The 19,722-nt window shown below is 48.4% G+C and overlaps 1 protein-coding gene across 4 annotated transcripts in view; it reads left to right on the top strand.

The window, feature by feature from the left end:
* Positions 1–19,722, top strand: part of LDLRAD3 (low density lipoprotein receptor class A domain containing 3) — a 230,943-nt gene that overhangs the window by 76,762 nt on the left and 134,459 nt on the right. For all 4 annotated transcript variants that reach the window (XM_045014749.1, XM_045014748.1, XM_045014747.1 and 1 more), the window contains one exon: positions 17,124–17,270. In XM_045014749.1, coding sequence (XP_044870684.1) covers positions 17,124–17,270 — 147 coding nt within the window. The remainder of the gene's footprint in view (positions 1–17,123; positions 17,271–19,722) is intronic.

Below are 19,722 nucleotides of genomic sequence, written 5' to 3'. Positions count from 1 at the left end.
GTGTCGCTGCCTGGCTCCGACCCCGGCTGTGTCCCCGCCTCCCCCGGCCCCACGTACCCGCCTCCGCCGGCCCTGGCCTCGCGCCGCCCGGCTCCAGCCCTGGCCACGTCCCCACCGCCCGGCTCTGGCCCCGGCCGCGTCCCCGGCCCCAGGCCCGCGTATCTGCCTCCGCCGGCCACGTCCCTGCCTCCCCTGCCGCCCGGCTCCACCCCGGCCGCGTCCCCGCCTCCCCCGCTGCCCGGCTCCAGCCCCGTGTACCCGCCTCCGCTGGCCCCGGCCTCAGGGCCGCCCGGGGGGGGACGGGACACAAAGGGGGCAATTTGCCCCCGGCCCCACAAGAGTTTTTCGGGGCCCCCGGAGCGGTGTCCTTCACTTGCTCCGGGGGGCCCGGAAAACTCTTGCGGGGGCCGGGCGCAGGAGCTTCTTCTGCTCCTGGTCTTCGCCTGCGGGGGGTGGGGAGGTTTCCTTCCGCTCCGGGGCGGAAGGACCCCCCACTGGCGAGTTACCGCCCAAGCGGGACCAGCTGCCAAAGTGCAGCCCGGTCTTCGGCAGTAATTCGGCGGCGGGGGGCCCTTCCGTTCCAGGACCCGCCGCCGAAGTGCCCCGAAGACCCGCGGCGGGGCCTCCCGCCGCCGAATTACCGCCGAAGACCAGGCTGCACTTCAGCGGTGGGTCCCGCTTCGGCGGTAATTCGGCGGTGGGGGCACCCCGCGGCGGGTCTTCGGGACACTTCAGCGGCAGGTCCCAGAATGGAAGGGGCCCCCCCCGCCGAAGACCCCGGGCCCCCGGAATTCTCTGGGCGGCCCCGCCTGGCCGCCTGGCCGCCGGCCCCGCCTGGCCGCCGGCCCCGCCTGGCCGCCCGCCGCCGGCCCCGCCTGGCCGCCCGGCCCCGGCCGCCCGCTGCCCGCCGCCGGCCCCGGCCCCGCATCCCTTCCCGGCTGCCCTACTCTGGCCGGCCAGCTACCTGGCTCTGGCCGTCCGGCTCCCGCCACATCCTCCAGCTCTGGGCTCCGGCCGCATGACTCCTGCCCTGGCCCAGCATCCCGGGGCTCCTGGCTCCAGCCGCGGCCGGACTGTACTGCCGCCAGCCACATCCAGGCAGCGCAGTAAGGGGGCAGGGAGGGTGTGTTGGAGAGAGGGCAGGGGAGTTCGGGGTGGGGGGTGGATAGGGGTTGGGGGGTCAGAAGGCAGGGAACAGGGGGATTGGTGGGGCAGTTAGAAAGGATCAGGGGATGGATGGGGCGGTGGGAGGCAGTCAGGGGCAAGGGTTCCAGGGGCTGTCAGGGGACAGAGAGAAGGGGTGGTTGGATGGGGCAGGGGTCCCTGGGGTGGAGGGAGGTGTCAAGGAACGCGGGGGGTTGGATGGGGCAGGAGTTCGGGGGGGGGGCCATGATTCCTAACCCTAAGAACATTTGCTAATGTTGTTGATTGTTGTGCAGGGGAGAGGGTGAGAACTGTTCCCATCAGTCTCCTTGTTGTCCATTCCTTTTCCCTTCTTTATTTACAGTATAACTACAAAATAGTTTTCAATATTTCTTAGTATATAACATATGCCGTCAAAAGCAGGACTACCAAAAGTGTTAAAAGTGTTAAAAATACTGGTACATGTCTTCCTATTCATTAAATAAAATACTGTTTTACTGTTCTACTAATGTGTATATTTTCTTTAAGTTAAAAAAAAAGTTAAAAATTTAATTTTTTAAAAATAGCACCAAACTTTAAGGGTGCAGCTTATAATCAGGAGTGGCCTATACTCGGAACAATACGGTATTTGGTTTAGTGCTCTGTTGGTATCTTGCCTCTTTCCTTAAGTGTTTTTGAGATTCCTTGTTTGTAGAGGGTATAAATACAAAACCAAATTCTACTGAGTTTAGCGTGTTTGAATATACAGAGGGAGTTGTTGAATTTTGTCAGTTCAGGCTGCCCTGCTGTTAAGCTGCTCGTGCTGTGCTGTTTTGTATTGCTGTGTACTGTAGCATATTGCCAACATCGCTTTCACACCCTGTCATCAAATTCAGATTTAAGAAGCTAAACTAAAACATACATTTCTAGCCAAAGAAGTTTTTGGAAAGGGATATATTTCAGACACTGGTAACATGAATGCCATCAAAACAAAATTATGTGGGACAGTTATTCGCTTAGGACTTAGCACTTTGATATTCTATAAGGGTGTAAACCAAACTCTTGGCACTAACGAACAGTGCTGAGAAAGTTGGAGCGGTTTCAGAAAAGGGTAAATTTGCTCTACAACTTAGGAGGACATACATTCACACATGCTGCAGCTGAACTTCCAAAAGATCAGTCTGTAAGGCAGAGCCCTACCACCTTGAGGTGTTGACTTGTAAGCAGTGAAGAATTAAAAAGGAACAGAGCTTGGGTAGTAGTCCAGTATTTGGGGTGGTATTAGGGAGTCAATAGGTATTGCCCTTCCTTCTGAACTGGTACCCTTATGTGATTTTTGAACGGCAGTGTGCTGCTGGAGGTGCCATCTTTTGGAGATATAAAACTGTCCAGACCATTTGTGATCATTAAAGCCTTTAGACCTTTAGGGGACATCTACACAGCAAATAAACACATCTGGCCGGTCCAGGTCAGCTGATTCTTGCTCGCAGGGCTAGGGCTGTGTAGACGTTTGGGATCTGGGATCCTCGCCCTATGTGGGGTCTTTGAGTTCAGGCCCCAGCCCAACTCTAAACATCTACACAGCAATTTTAAAGCCCTGTGAGCCTCAGTCAGCTGACCTGGGCCTGCTGCAGCTGTGCTGTGGGTCTTTTATGCCAATGTGGTTTGGGCTCTGGCTGTCTGGAAAAAATGGACTTCTTCCCTGATAATTCCACTGCAGCTGAAGTTAGTAGAGGAGTTCGAGAAAAATCTCCTTGTTTTATTATTGGCAATCAGGATCCCATTGTGCTAAGGTCTGTATAACTGCATAGGAAAAATTATTCCTGCCTCAAATTGCTAACAGTTTGAGGTCCTGTTTCAGCAAGGAACTTGTGTGTGCCTAACTTTAAGCATGAGTTGATGGGAAAACAACCTGGAGCTGATGGGAATACTTACCTGCTTAAAGATGGACACAGACTTATGAACCTGAATCTGGGTATAATTTAAAAGTTTGTAGCTTGGTATGGTTGGGGCATGTCCTTATATTTTGGATTTTTATTCTTGATTGTGCTACTTTTTCTACAGTGCCTACAGTAATGGTTAAGAACTTCTGAAAATATGAAGAAGAAATAACTTAAAAATAGAAAAGCCGGCTTGCTTAAAATCACTGAAGAACCTGGAGAGATTTGAAAATAATAACCTGGAATGCTGAGCTTGCAGTAGGGGGTGGGTGGGCGTTGTGGAACCTTAGCATGTAATCAGCAGGTGGCTTTCCATTATGAGAGACTTTTATGGGGGAAATCCACTGCAAATATAACCTAGTTATTCAAATTCCCGTTATGCTCAATGGGTAGAAGCCATGCCATACTGTCATTCCTACTTCACGGGGATAATCTTGCTGTAAGCCCCACTGTCTCCCATTAGTGGAGACTTTTAGTGTAACAGAGCTGCACATTTCTTAAGTCTCAAATGACTCCAAGGGATCATGAGCTTTATTCTTCAGGGAGAATAAGGGCTTAACCTCTTTACCCCTGAGTTCTTTTTATGACAGCCAAAATGCACTATATATAGTTTTTAGGGGGTTAAGATCTTAATTATGCATAACTCTGAAAGACCCAGTAATCTTCTGTCTGCTTGCCATTCTAATAAGTTTTTAGTGATGAGTGTGTCACCTTTGAGACTGCAATGAAAATCCTGTGGCTGGCCCATGCTGGCTGATTTGGACTGGGGGGGGGGGGGTGGGCTATAAGGGGCTGTTTAATTGCAGTGTAGACATTTGTGCTCGGGCTGGAACCCTGACACTGCGAGGTAGAAGGGTCCTGGGGCTTGGGCTGCACCCCAAGCCCAAACATCTGCACTGCAATTAAATAGCCTCTTAGTCCAAGCCCATTTTAGTGTAGACATACTCTAAGAGGCGGCTGAGCCCATTGAACAGGGCACTGGACTGGGACTCGGGAGACCTGTCCTTGACCTGCTCTGTGACCTCAGGCAAATTTTTATTCTTGTGCCTCAGTTTCCCCCAACCCTTCCCTGTCTTGCATCTCTAGCTGTAAGATCTTTTGGGCCAGGGCTGTCTCCTATGTGTATGTACAGTGCCCAGCACTGTGGATGTGGATCTCAGTCATGGAATCTTAATTACTACAGTAACGCAAATAAATAACGTGATAGTGACAGCATACACCCGTGATGCTGAAAGGGAAAGAAATGGAGGGAGTCCATCTTTCTAACGTTCACTTGAGCAATGCACGTTTTCACAGTATTTACACAATGGTGCCTGGCTACTGTAATGTGCAAAGTTAACTGGGTCTCTCCATCGCACAGGATAAGCAGACTTCTTGAGAGCAGATCATATGCCCATATCCTATGAGGTGCTGAGCACAGTTGACTACCATTGCAGTGTGATTGGAGTTGCTATGTGTCCTCAACTATCAGGATTATGGCTCTTTTTGTCTAGTGCCAGATTTAAGCAGTATTGACTGGTGGCATGTCTTTGAATAGATTTTAATTCCTTCATCTTCAAGGCATGTTAAGTCTAAACTCCTAAGTAAAGTTTGCACGCACTCTATTTTGGCTTTTTGCAGCTGAAACAGGAGTTTCTCTCAGTTGTATCAACAGTAAAAACACAAATTACATCATCATAAAATAGGAAGGATAGTCTTGTGGCTAAAGCACAGGACTGGGATTCAGGACTCCTAAATTCTGTTCCTTGCTGTGCTACAGATTTGTGTATGACCTTGCTAAGTCCCTTAAAGTCTCTGTGCCACACTTCAAAAATATTGAGAATGAGGCTGGCACCTCCGTGCTAGTGGTTTTGTGGTGACAAATTCCTTACAGGCATCAAAGTGCTTTGAGACCCTCGGATGACAGGTGTGCTAAAATTTTGGCATATTTATCCTTGCTATCTTAGAAGGAAGAGACCTGGTTAGGTAATTTAAAAGTTAAATGGGGCAATGTCTGACCTTTCCTTTCCATTGATTTCTCTCCTGTTTGTCACTGCTGATAACTTTCCTTCCTACAGTCCTGGCAACCATGTCAGGAGCCAGTTTGGTAATTAAATAAGAAGCCATTTCCTCTCTCCACGCTTTGCCCATTCTGTTTAAAAAGTTTGTATTGGTTTGGTGTCACCTATTGGTACTACGTGGGCTGTTTACAAACAGTCAATGTCCCTCTTTTCCCCCACCACTAAGCAGACCTCATGAGCTTTGGCCATGTGTGTTTTTGTAACAGCTGTAGTGGAGACAGCTAAACTCAAGCCTGGGGATTTCAGCAGAAATCCCCAGCTGTGAAGCCCAGCCATGCAGTATTGTGGGATTTAAAATAGGCCCAGTAGTCCTCCGTTCCATCCTTGTACAAAAAAAAATTCCCTGTCCTAGTCACTCCTCAGAAAGGAGAAGCAAATCCATTCATTAACTAACATGTTAGTAGCATGTTTATTTTAGACCTTCAAGTGATGTATACAGTGTACACACACATCTTTGTACCCCGCTTTGAAATGCAGCCATCTCTGGGGTGTAGCATGTCGGCTGTTTAACATAGCAATGCTATATGATGGTGCTTAGAATAGAAAGTAAAGAATATAGAGTCCACACCTTATTATTTGTTTATGGTAGTGCTGATGACATGGTGAGTGCTTTCCAGACATGCAAGAAGGAACAGCCCCCTGCACTGAGGAACTCCCAGGACAGACATCCAAGTAGGTGGAGGATAGGGGAAAGGCAACAACACACAGGGAACAACAAACAGATTTTTAAAAAAAAGTCAGTAAAATTCAGGCAACCCAGCAGAGAGAAGTCTTTAAAATAGATTTAAATAGTGTCGAGGGTGATGGCTTAGTGCAGGGGTGGCCAACCTGAGCCTGAGAGAGAGCCAGAATTATTTTTATGAGTAGGCATTATATTATACCTGTCCATCTGTCTTCATGAGTAGCCCCCACAACTTCTAATGTTGGATGCATCAGAAATGTAATCATCAGGCAATTTAAATGGTGGTGGGTGGGAGAGAGGGATTAAAATTGCTGAGAGATTAGGAGTCTTCAGATAATCACTAGTGAGTGTCCTTTTCTTTGCTTGTGACAGATGGTTTATGTGCTGTTGATGGATCCAGAGAGAGCTAGCTTGTCTCATCCGTCACTTCTTGGAGCCTGTTTGGAAGTACATTGGGATGCTTGTCTTTTGTTCTGCCAATGCCTCTTTGGCGGCAATGCAGACAAAAGCAAATCCAGCTGGAGTCTGGGCTCTACAGGGATTTATGAAACAGGTTGACAAACAAACAGCTGTAGACAAACTCATTGGGTGGCATCAAATGTAATTATTTAAGAAGAAATGGAAAGGAAAATGAGTGTGTGTTTGTATTATTACTTCTATTAACAAGGGATTTCAGTGTGCTTTACAAATTTAGAGTAATTCAGGACCCTGAGCAATAGGTGTACTATCTCCATTTTACAGGTGGGTAAACTGATGCAGAAATGTTAAGTGACTTGTACACAGAGAATCAGTGGTAGAGCCAGGAGCAGAACTCCCACTCCTTACGTTCAATATTCTGCTATGAGCTCAGGTGAGCACTACCTCCCCATTTCGGTGTACTGAGTGTTAGTAAGTCAGATGTTTCTGTTGAGAGAAGGAAAGCAAGAGAGGTAACAGGACCTAATTGGTTAGTTCTCTTGCTCTCATGTGGACAGCGTAGAGCAGTGGTTCTCAACCTGCGGGCTGCTTGCGGCCGAGTCAGCACACAGCTGCGGCCCATGTGACATCCTCAGGGCCATACAGGTAGTATATATGTTGTGTGGTTGCGGCCCACGTAACACATGGAGAGCTGCATACGCAGCCCACAATAGTAAATAGTCTGAGAACCACTGGTGTAGAGGCCATTGACTGTTAGGTGCCTGCATGATGTTGTACTGAGTCAAGTCTGATGAGTTACAATGCATTTATATCAGCACTTGAATGGAACCAGAACACACCATTGAGAGCCAGAATAGTTTTCAATACCTCTGATGGGGGTGTGAGCAATGAAACGGAGTGTGGGCACAGAAGGCCCAGAACCCTCCCCTTAGGCCAGCTGTGAGCACAGACCCGGCTGCCTCCACTTCCTCCCCTCCAATCATATTTGAGACATCAGTCCAGGGCTGCCAGCACTTGAGGTAACGGGCGGGGGCACCTGCATCCCACCCAATGGGGGAGCCCTGCTTGCATTCCAGTGCTGTGAGCTGGGAGGGGAGACCCCAGCATTCCTCGAGCCCCCCGGCCCAGACAGGGCAGCAGTGGGGAAGGAGGCTGCAACATGGATGCAGGCGTTTTCCACAGGCAGCTGGGGTCCCTCGGTGCTGTACAGTATCCTTGCCTCCCTTGTGCTCTCTAGGCTGTGCATTGTCCTGGCACTGAGGGCCCATCCCGGCACTTCTTTCAGCTTAGCACATCCCCAGCCCATTACCTACCATGCAGACTTGGCTGGGTGGGGAGGTAGCAGCTGCTGAGTGTCTGCTCAGAGCTGGCCATGGCGGGGCCTGTTTTCACCTCCTGTTTTTTTCCCCTGTCACTTTAGTGCATTGTATCCGAGCCTGGTGCTATAGGAATCTAATCAGTCCTCCATGAAGGAAGAGATCTGATTCACTATGATTAAACTGACAGTTGTATTTTAGCACCAAGAAGGTCATTAGGGAAAGTATGAGACCCTTACTGAATGGGGGAGGCAACCTAGTGATAGATGATGCGGAAAAAGCTGAATGCTTTTTTTGCCTTGGTCTTCACGGACAAGGTCAGCTCCCAGACTGCTGCACTGGACAGCGCAGTATAGGGAGGAGGTGAGCAGCCCTCAGTGGTGAAAGAACAGGTTAAGGTTAGAAAAGCTGGACATGCACAAGCCCATGGGTCTGGATCTAATGCATGTGAGGGTGCTGAGGGAGTTGCCTGATGTGATTGCAGAGCCTTTGGCCGTTATCATTGAAAACTTCTGGTGATTGGGGGAGGTCCCGGATGATTGGAGAAAGACAAACATAGTGCCCTTCTTTAAAAAAGGGGAGAAGGAGCATCCGGGGAACTACAGACCAGTCAGCCTCATCTCAGTCCCCAGAAAAATCATGGAGCAGGTCCTCAGCGAATCCATTTTGAAGGAGGAGGAGAGGAAGATGATCAGGAACAGTCAACCTGGATTCACCAAGGGCAAGTCATGCCTGACCAACCAGATTGCCTTCTATGACGAGATAACTGGCTCTGTGGATGAGGGGAAAGCAGTGGATGTGTGATATATCTTGACTTTAGCAAAGCTTTTGATATGGTCTCCCACAGTATTCTTGCCTGCAAGTTAAAAAAGTATGGATTGGATGAATGGACTATAAGGTGGATAGAAAGTTGGCTAGATCGTTGGGCTCAACAGGTAGTGATCAATGGATCGATGCCTAGTTGGCAGCCGGTATCAAGCGGAGTACCCCAGGGGTCTGTCCTGCGGCTGGTTTTGTTCAACATCTTCATTAATGATCCGGATGATGGGATGGATTGCACTCTCAGCAAGTTTGCAGATGACACTAAGCTGGGGGGGAGAGGTAGCTATGCTGGAGGGTAGGGATAGGGTCCAGAGTGACCTAAACAAATTGGAGGATTGGCCCAAAAGACATCTGATGAGGTTCAACAAGGACAAGTGCAGAGTCCTGCACTTAGGATGGAAGAATCCCATGCACTGCTACAGGCTGGGGACTGACTGGCTAAGCAGCAGTTCTGCAGAAAAGGACCTGGGGATTACAGTGGATGAGAAGCTGGATATGAGTCAGCAGTGTGGCCTTGTTGCCAAGAAGGCTAATGGTGTATTGGGCTGCATTAGTAGGAGCATTGCCTAGAGGGAAGTGTTTATCCCCTCTATTTGGCACTGGTGAGGCCACATCTGGAGTACTGCGTCTAGATTTGGGCCCCCCACTACAGAAAGGATGTTCATAAATTGGTGAGGGTCCAGCGGAGGGCAACAAAAATGATTAGGGAACTGGAGCACATGACTTATGAGGAGAGGCTGAGGAAACTGGGCTTATTTAGTCTGCAGAAGAGAAAAGTGAGGGGGGGATTTGATAGCAGCCTTCAACTACCTAAAGAGGGGTTCCAAAGAGGATGCAGCTAGGCCAGGGGTGGGTGCCATAACTGTATGGAGGGCCAGGTAGGGAAGTCTGTGTCTCCCCAAACAGCCTGTCCCCTGCCCCCTCAGCTTCCGTTTGCTTCCCTGTCAGAAAGTCACAACCCCATACCCATCCAACCCCCCACTCCCCGCTTCTTGTCCCCTGACAGCTCCCTCCTGGGACCCCCTGCCCCTAACTGCCCCCCCGGGACCCCACCCCCTATCCGACCCCTTCTGCTCCCTGTCCTCCGACTACCCCATCCACATCCCCACACCCTGATAGCCCCCCCGCCCCCGGACTCCCATGCCTATCCTACCCCGTTCCCTGTCCCCTGACTGCCCCCCCGGGACTCCTTGTCCAACCCCCCCATTCTTCACTCCCTTACCATGCTGCTCAGAGCAGCATGTCTGACAGCTGTGCTGCCTGGAGCCCACCGAGCTGCCAGGCAGGAGCTCACAGCCCCGACACCCAGAACACTGGCAGCACAGCGAGCTGAGGCTGCGGGGGAGAGGGGACAGCGGGGAGGGGCCGGGGGCTAGCCTCCCCGGCCGGGAGCTCAAGGGCTGGGCAGGACAGTCCCACTGGCTGTAGCTTGCCCAGCTTTGAGCTAGGCTGTTCTCAGTGATGACAGAACAGAAGGAGTAATGGTCTCAAGTTGCAGTGGGGGAGGTCTAGGTTGGATATCAGGAAACACTATTTCACGAGGAGGGTGGTGAAGCACTGGAATGGGTTACCTAGGGAGGTGGTGGAATCTTCATCCTCAGAGGTTTTTAAGGCCCGGCTTGATAAAGCCCTGGCTGGGATGATTTAGTTGAGGTTGGTCCTGCTTTGAGCAGGGGGTTAGACTGGATGACCTCCTGAGGTCTCCTCCAACCCTAATCTTCTATGATTTTATGAGTCAAAGATGTTGACCCAATTGACATAGCTCTAGGAGATAGATTAGAGGTTGAAGCATTGGGTTTGGAATATATAGACTCCTGAAACAGGAGGTTAACATCAGTGTTAACTCAGCCCTTCATCCATAGTGGAAGTCTGAGTGTTTTTGTCTATACTGCCAAAAAAAAAAAAAAAAAAGAGAACCCACCATGATGAGTTTCAGATCCTGGTTAAACTGACTTAGGCTCCCGCTACAGGGCTAAAAACAGCAGTGTAGACATTTGGGCTTGGGCTTGGGCTGGGCCCAGGCTCTGAAACCCAGTGACTTTTAGAGCCCGAAACTGAACAGCTTCTGTTTTTAGCCCCATAGCGTGAGCCCTGTGAGCTGGAGTCAGTTGACATGGGCGTTGAGACTTGCTGCCGTGGATCTTTTCTTGCAGTGTTACTCATGAGGGCATTCTGCGCCAAAAAATTAAGAATTCTGTGCACAATATTTTAAAATTCTGCAAGTTTTATTTGTCAGTAAATAAATGCAGAGGCTCAAGCATGGCAGTGGGGAGCACAGGCCACTGGCTGCACGAAGGTGGGAGATCACCCTGCAGCCTCCCTACCCCCATCCCTGGGACACGGACTCAGTGGTGAGGTTGCATCTGACCCTGATACAGCACAAGGCCTGAGCCTGCCCCAGAAACATCGTTGGGCCCTGTCTCTCTGCACCAGGCGCACCAGGTATGGGGTAGGCAGACTTAACCAGGCAGATTCAAGTGTGAAGAAGCTCAGTGTGTGGGGGATCCAGATTTGGGGTGAGAGGATTCTGTGTGGGACAATCTGGGTGCAGGCGGATTGTGGGGAGATCTGGATGTACAGAGACTCGTTGTGGGGGTTCCAGGTATGGGGCAATGGGACTCTGCTGGGGCTTCCAGTTGAAGGTGATTGGAGCTCAGCGTAGGAGTCTGTGTGCTGGGGGAATGGGGCTTGGTGTGTGTGTGGGGGTCTAGGTGCAGTTGGGGATCAGTGATGTGGATGTCTGGATGTGGGGCCTCAAGGTGGTGCAGGGGGGTGGGGCTTGTCAGGATGGGGATTTGAGAGCAGGGAGCTGAGTGGGGTGGTGGTCTGGGGTGCAGAGGTGCGGGTCTGGAGGCAGGGGCTTCACATTCAGGGGTTGAGGTTCAGTGGGGTGAGGTTCGGGTATGGAGTGCTAGGGGGTGTTCTGGGTGTAGGGAATGAAGCTTGGCAGGGGTGTCTGAGTAGGGAAGGTCCAGTTGCATGGGGGTTGGGAAGATGGGGGATCAGCTTCCTGTACAATGACCCCTTCCCTGCAGCTGAGGAGTGATGGGAGCAGGAAGCAGGGGAGGATGCTGAGCTTCCTGCAGCTGGGGAAGGTTTCTGGGGGTGGGTCTGACATAGCCCCAGCCACTCCTTGCAGGGAAAGAGGAAGTCCTGTCTTCTCCTGCTTCCAGCCCAGCTGGGACTAGCAGCTGATCCTGGCTTAAGGCAGGAGCCACTGCCTGGGGTGTCCCCAGCCTTGTGGTTATTTATCTCTCCACTGGCTGCTCTGGGTGCCTGAAACAATGTACCTGCACTACTAGGGAGTGGGGCATGACTGCTCTTGCAGCTTCTCTTTGCTTCCCTGTCAGTCATTTTTCTGCGGGGAAGCCAAAAAATCTGCAGGGGACATAAATTCTGTGCATGTGCGGTGGTGCAAAATTCCCCAGGAGTACAATGTAGACATACCATGAGTTTCATCACATTTACTGTGTGTAGATATTTTGGAAAAGATCTTAGAAACTCTGACCTACTCTAGGTAGATGTTTAAAGATCTTATTGAACTTCTTGCAGCAGTTTGTCCTGATATCCTTGGCCCAAAATGTCACTAACTCTAATTATTGCACTGTATCTTTCACCCCAGAGGTGGCTGCATTTCAGTGGTGCTATATGTTCTGTAGTTTTTAATGGGCTAAAGGTACCCTGTCATAAATACCCGTTTCTGGCTGTGATGATAGAAAGTGGAGTGCTCAGAGGTGGCTTATTTTTGGGGGGAGTCGGAATTGCTGCTGTATTCTTCAAGCTTTTTTAGCAAGTATTCAGTATTTAGATGCCAGCATTTTTTGAAGTAGCTGTTTAAACCAGACTGGTTTCCCTCGTCCAATCCCCTTTTAAAATCAAACATGAGGCCCTTTTTATTCAGCAAAGATGGTGTGCTTTTTTTAAAGTGAGCAATCTGTTGCAGTGAAAATGAGCCACTTTTGCTTTTCTTCTTCTTTTTTTTTTTAACTGAACATATCCATGCATCTAGCGTTTAGTTTGGATTCAGAACAAGAGAGGCTGCAGGGTAAGTATGTCAGCTATTGGAAAGCTTACTCTGCCAGACTGAAGGAATTTCTACCATTGCCAATAGGCTGCACAAAAGCTGACATCTGTATGGACTGTATTTTAAACCCTGGTTCATCCCTACAGGGAATTAAACTGGGTGATCTATTTTGGTCCTTGCTGTGGCACCCCGCTCTGAATTATCCAGCAGGCCATGCCTTGGGTGAGATGGAAGGCAATAGGCAAGAGCATCACATTCCCAAGGGTTGAGAACTAACAACTGGATTGAGGCTCTCCTTATGGGCTTTGGGTTTTTTTGAAGTTGATTCAGTAGAGGAGAGTGAAGGGGATTTTTAAAGCCAGTAAGCAAAAAGAGAAATGTAACTTAAACTATTCCACATGTGGAATTGTTTTGACAGCTCTGTGTCCACAATTGGATTCTTTAGAGGTGGAGTAATCTGAATAATGAATATCTAGATACATTTAATATATGATTTAAATGCTTCAGCTCATAACCTCTGACTTTTCTAGCAGTTAAGGGCCATCTTAGAAAGCAATTGGTTGGTGGTCTAGATACTGGACTGGAATTAAGGAGATCTCTGTTCTAATCCTACCCCTGCAACAAACCGCTTGTGTGACTTCAGGCAAATAACAATCCCTTGCTATCTCCGTTTCCCCTTTGGTAATACATCCCTGCCTGAAAGGGTGGTTGTGAGGATAAGTTCAGTGGGTGCCATAGAACAGTCTATAAATATTTCACTGGGCAATGGATGGGATTTGATGACTGTTCTCAGAATGTCCTAGTCTATTCGGGAAAGGACAATTATAGTCGATTCATTAAAGTGGGATTGTAAGAATGTTCAAAGGTTTCTCTCTCAATGAGATTTCCTTTAGTTACGTGGTAGCTTTGAAATGAGTCTGAGGACATGGCCAGTTTATTTTCAGGAAAAATATAAAAAACTAGAAGCAGATGTTGGGCTTTCGATCCGCTCTCCCCTCAAGGGGCTCCGGAGTCTGTAAGACCACTGTCTTTGTATCATGTATGTTGGAAATGCATCTGACAAGCTTTCTTCCTCTGAAATTCTGTGATCTTTTGAGAGGAAAGATGGGTCTGTGGTTAAGACAAAAGTCTGGGAGTTGGGAGACCTTGGTTCTGTTCCTAGCTCTTCCTCAGTCTTCCTGTGACAAGTCATTTGCTCTGATTGTGTCTACACCAGGATTTTAATTTCAAATGGGTGCAGCTCCGTGTGTGATTTGAGAACTGTTAGATGACATGGTGGCAAAAAACAGATTAAACTTTTCTATAGCTTCCTCCGATGCGGTCATCCATGGATCTGCACCTTTTGGGAATGGCAGATCAGAAAATCCTAATGTCTAGTAGGTTTCTGTGCCTTAATTTCCTTTTCTATGAAATGAGGATAACACCCTCTCACAGTGATTAACAGCTATAAAACATTTTGCTCTTTCCATCCCAGGATCTCTCTAGAAATACCTGTCATTGTTATAATTAAATAGCAACTGGCTACCAAAAAAGTGTTCCGTTGTTGCGGTGCTGACCTCTCTATAAAATGTATATTTTAAAAATCCTGCTGAATCTTAAACTGCTGGATGCTGTATAATAAATCTAAGGTGAACACAGATCAACTGTACCTTCACAAGGGAAAAAATAGTTCCAGCTATCTTGTTTCATATTTCTTTACCTAGCTAAAGAAAACCTTAGCTGGTATGATAGTTATAGGTTCTCTTCGGCTGCAGGCATATGTGTTGTATTATTAGCACAGTGGTGGCTGTTTGTTAATAGAGGGTTGCTGTAATATTGACAGATCGTTTTCACCTTCTGCATTATTGCTAAGCAGACACAGATCAGTGATGAGAGAAATGACTTGAACTGGATTAAGGCAACAATAAAAGTTGACTTGGTGCTTGAGCATAAGAATGCCAAACTTGTTGTGTCTATGGGTATGCCTGGCAGCGCCTTAACGTGGCTGTGTAGTTGCGGCTCCAGTGCTGGGAGAGAGCTCTCCCAGCACTGTAATAAAACCACCTCCGGGAGGGGAATAGCATCCAGCACTGTAGCTCTGTCTACACTGGCACTCTGCAGCGCTGAAACATGCATCGCTCAAGGGGGTGTTTTTTTGCACCCCTGAGCAAAGAAAGTTTCAGCGCTGTAAGTGGCAGTGTAGACAAGGCCCATGACAGTGCTCTAAGGCTCTGCCCTAGTCATGTGTTTATTGCTGGCAATATTTGCCAGCAATGGCTGCAGTTGAACTGCTGGTCCACACAACTGTCCCTGCAGGATAGCCCAGGACAAACCGTTTTTAATTAGGGGGGAGGGATAGTTCAGTGGTTTGAGCATTGGCTTGCTAAAGCCAGAGTTGTGAGTTCAATCCTTGAGTGGGACATTTAGGGATCTGGGGCAAAAATGTGTCTGGGGATTGGTCTTGCTGTTAGCAGGGGGTTGGACTAGATGACCTCCTGAGGTCCCTTCCAACCCTGAGATTCTATGATTCTTGTTTAAAACCAATTTAAACCAGAGTTGAATTGGCTTGTCCAATGCCACTGTCAGCAATGGATGCTTTTCTTGGTTAAGGCAAGGCTAGAGTGAGCAGGCACTGAGCTCAGGGACTCTTTCCAGCATGTGCTAAATAGCAGCATTTCTGCACTGGGAGGTGAGGAGAGTTAAATCTGTTTCACTTGAACAGGAAAGCAGTGAAGTAGGGAGTGAAATAGAAGGTTTGGGTGAAATTGGTAAAAACAGAAAAGGAATTGTCAGCTTTGTGGTCTGATTGGGTCTGTTTTGGTCTCAGTGGTGGCTGCTTTTTTTACACAGCACTGGAGACAGAGTTAATAGCAGAGCCTGTAGTTAAAGCTGCCCAATTTGTCCCGTTATAAGTAGGGCTGTACAAAATTCATGGTCCATTTTGGTCAGTTTCACGGTCATAGGATTTTAAAAATAATAAATTTCAGGTATTTAAATCTGAAACTTCACGGTGCTGTAATTGCAGGGATCCTGACCCAAAAAGGAGTTGTGGGGAGGGGGTCTCAAGGTTATTGTAGCGGGGTGTGTGCGCGTGCGGTACTGCTACCCTTACTTCTGCATTGCTGCTGACAGCAGCGCTGCCTTCAGAGCTGGGCGGCCAGAGTGCTGCTGCTGACAGCAGCTCAGAAGTAAGGATGGCGTGGTATGGTATTGCCACCCTTACTTATGCACTGCTGCCTTCAGAGCTGGGCCCTTGGTCAGCAGCCGCCACTCTCCAGCTGCCCAGCTCTAAAGGCAGCAGCGCAGAAATAAGGGTGGCATGGTATGATATTGCCATCCTTACTTCTGCGCTGCTGTTGCCCAGGTCTGAAGACTCACAGAAGTAAGGTTGGCAGTACCGCAATTCCTCTAAAATAATCTTGCAACACCCCCAGCCCCGCAACTCCCTTTTGGGTTGGGTCAGGGCCAATGAGAAATGCTGGTCTCCCCTGTGAAATCTGCATGGTATAGGGTAAAAGCACACACCAGACCAGATTTCATGGCCCTTGACACATTTTTCATGGCTGGGAATTTGGTAGGGCCCTAATTAGAAAACCTGATTGTCAGTTGCTTATAACTTTGCCAATCTTTAATGGTTCAGGCTGAACAGGTGTCTGCTGCAGGCTGAATTTTGGGGGGGGGGGGGGGAAGTTTCAACAAAAACAGCTCAGCCATTTGCAAGAATAAAATTAGGGAAAAATGCGAGGGATTTCGGGAAGAGTCTGATTGTCCACCATCCCTATCTCACCTTCTCATCCAGAGTCAGGGCCTGGCTGGGCAAGGAGCTTAAGGAGGGGCAGGGTAGGGAGAAAGACAGGGATGAGGAAAAGGAAATCCTCCATATCCCATCCTGCACTGTCACTTGTTGTTCTGTTTGCAGCTGAAATGCAGCTTTGGAGAACTTGCCTTTCCCCTGGGGTGTGGGAGGGGGAACCCTATCCCTGAATCTTCATTTTTGACCTGCAGACTACCCACTTTCCTAATTACGTATTTGCATACTCCCCATATCATCTTCCTTCATTGAAGTTTAGCTCTCTCGGTGAGTTTGCATTTGTAAGCTTCAGTGCATAAAAATGCAAGAGCTTGACTGATATTACTGGTTAGAGTGCCTCATGTTAAATGTAGCGCTAAACTTCTCCAACATGCTTCTATCCTGAGCTGCAGCGTTCCTGCCATTCTAGTACTGAACTCCCTCTCCTTGGCAGACTGCTTTAATGTGCCAACTGCCTTACTAGCGTGTGAACAGATGTATGCCAGGGGACTAGATTAGAAAGCTCACTTTTAATTTTGACTAGCAGCACTGTATTTAAAACTGAATTGAAAGGTTAATATTCATTAACTAACATGCCACCTAGCTTCGAGGTGGTAGGAATATGTTCTGCAGACGCAGTACTGATCAGACAAAGGTATGGGGATTTGGAGTCCAGTGTGTAGTCTCTCATGAACTTGTTAGACTGGAAATATTAGGAAGGAAGAGAGAGATCAAAGCTAACTCTGCTCTAGTGGGTGGGAGTAAGGGGAAAGGAGGAGATATAGTGAACCCCTTTTGAAGCATTGTGAAGGGGTAGCCTGTTCATTGTCTGTGTTTAATCTATCATTGATGGACAGTATTATCATTGGCTCGCCATGTGTTCTTTATCTACCACAGGGATATGCCTTGTGAAGTTAAAGCAGGTCCTGTATATTGGGTGTTTGGTTTTTTTCTCCCCCCTTCTGTTGCAGAGAGCCAGCTGTTGCCTGGGAATAACTTCACAAATGAATGCAACATTCCTGGAAACTTCATGTGTAGTAACGGACGCTGTATCCCAGGGGCCTGGCAGTGTGATGGGCTGCCCGACTGCTTCGATGAAAGTGACGAGAAGGAATGCCGTGAGTGACCCCTCTGATTATCTTACATGTTTTGTACCTTGAGGCTCAGTTAGATAGCATTATTTGCATGTGTTGTGGTCTATAATCTTCCAGTGATGAAGCATCTGCCTGACTTGTTGTTTGCCTTTTGTTAGTGACAAATAATGTACCTTTACAGTACATTTTCATCCTGCCACTAGCCTGATCAGAGCCTTCTCCTCTGCATCTCTTGCTATTTGGAATAGTTCCTGTATCTCACCACCTCATCAAAACCCCACCTTATTTTAGATATTTGCTGAATACATCTCTCATCTGTGATTCTTAATTTTTTCTCCCTCTGATAGACTGAACTCTTGAAGCAGCTTCAAATGATACATAATCATCTTGCTGGCTTACAGTCTTTACAGTTTAGAAGTGTGAGCAACAAGGGTGACGTCGTGGTGGGAGTCTGCTACGGACCACCAGACCAGGAGGATGAGGTGGACAAGGCTTTCTTCCAGCAACTAACAGAAGTTACTAGATCACAGGCCCTGATTCTCATGGGAGACTTCAGTCACCTGATATCTGCTGGGAGAGCAATACAGCGGTGCCCAGACAATCCAGGAAATTTTTTGAAAGTGTAGGGGACAATTTCCTGGTGCAAGTGCTGGAGGAAACAACTAGGGGCAGAACTCTTCTTGACCTGCTGCTCACAAACAGGGAAGAATTACTAAGGGAAGCAAAAGTGGATGAGAGCCTGGGAGGCAGTGACCATGAGATGGCCGAGTTCAGGATCCTGACACAAGGATGAAAGGAGAGCAGCAGAATACTGACCCTGGACTTCAGAAAAGTAGATTTTGACTCCCTCAGGGAACTGATGGGCAGGATCCCCAGGGAGAATAACATAAGGGCGAAAGGAGTCCAGGAGAGCTGGCAGTATTTTAAAGAATCCTTATTGAGGTTGCAGGAAAAAACCATCCCGATGTGTAGAAAGAATAGTAAATATGGCAGGCGACCAGCTTGGCTTAACAGTGAAATCCTTGCTGATCTTAAACACAAAAAAGAAGCTTACAAGAAGTGGAAGCTTGGACAAATGACCAGGGAGGAGTATAGAAATATTGCTCAGGCATGCAGGAGTGAAATCAGGAAGGCCAAATCACACTTGGAGTTGCAGTTAGCAAGAGATGTTAAGAGTAACAAGAAGAGTTTCTTCAGATATGTTAGCAACAAGAAGAAAGTCAAGTGTGGGCCCCTTACTGAATGAGGGAGGCAACCTAGTGACAGAGGATGTGGAAAAAGCTAATGTTCTCAATGCCTTTTTTGCATCTATCTTCACGAACAAGGTCAGCTCCCAGATTGCTGCACTGGGCTGCACAGTATGGGGAGGAGGTGACCAGCCCTCTGTGGGGAAAAAAAGTGGTTCAGGACTATTTAGAAAAGCTGGACAAGCTCAGGTCCAGGGGACCAGATGCGCTGCATCTGAGGGTGCTAAAGGAGTTGGCGGATGTGATTGCAGAGCCATTGGCTATTATCTCTGAAAACTCATGGTGATCGGGGTGGGGGGGGGTGCCGGATGACTGGAAAAAGGCTAATATAGTGCCCATCTTTTAAAAAAGGAAAGGAGGAGGATCTGAGGAACTACAGGCCAGTCAGCCTCACCTCAGTCTCTGGGAAAAATCATGGAGCAGGTCATCAAGGAATCAATTCTGAAGCAGTTAGAGGAGAGGAAAGTGATCAGGAACAGTCAGCATGGATTCACCAAGGACAAGTCATGCCTGACTAACCTAATTGCCTTCTATGAGGAGATAACTGGGTCTGTGGATGTGGGGAAAGCAGAGGACGTGTTATTCCTTGACTTTAGCAAAGCTTTTGATATGGTCTCCCACAGTATTCTTGCCGGGAAGTTAAAGTAGTATGGGCTGGATGAATGGACTATAAGGTGGATAGAAAGCTGGCTGGATCGTCGGGATCAATGGGTAGTGATCAATGGCTCCATGTCTAGTTGGCAGCTGGTATCAAGCGGAGTGCCCCAAGGTTCGGTCCTGGGGCCGATTTTGTTCAATATCTTCATGAATGATCTAGAGGATGGCGTGGACTGCACCATCAGCAAGATTGCAGATGACACTAAACTAGGAGGAGTGGTAGACATGCTGGAGGGTAGGGATAGGATACAGAGGGACCTCGACAAATTAGAGGATTGGGCCAAAAGACATTTGATGAGGTTCAACCAGGACAAGTGCAGAGTCCTGCACTTAGGATGGGAGAATCCCATGCACTGCTACAGACTAGGGACCAAATGGCTAGGCAGCAGTTCTGCAGAGAAGGACCTAGGGGTTACAGTGGATGAGAAGCTGTATATGAATCAACAGTGTGCCCTTGTTGCCAAGAAGGCTAATGGCATTTTTGGCTGTATAAATAGGGGCATTGCCAGCAGATTGAGGGACGTGATCATTCCCCTCTATTCAACATTGGTGAGGCCTCATCTGCATCCAGG

This window comes from Mauremys mutica, chromosome 4 (assembly GCF_020497125.1).
Source record: "Mauremys mutica isolate MM-2020 ecotype Southern chromosome 4, ASM2049712v1, whole genome shotgun sequence".
NCBI lineage: Eukaryota > Metazoa > Chordata > Testudines > Geoemydidae > Mauremys > Mauremys mutica.
Note: the sequence above shows the minus strand (reverse complement) of the source record. Positions and strands in the feature narration are given on the sequence as shown.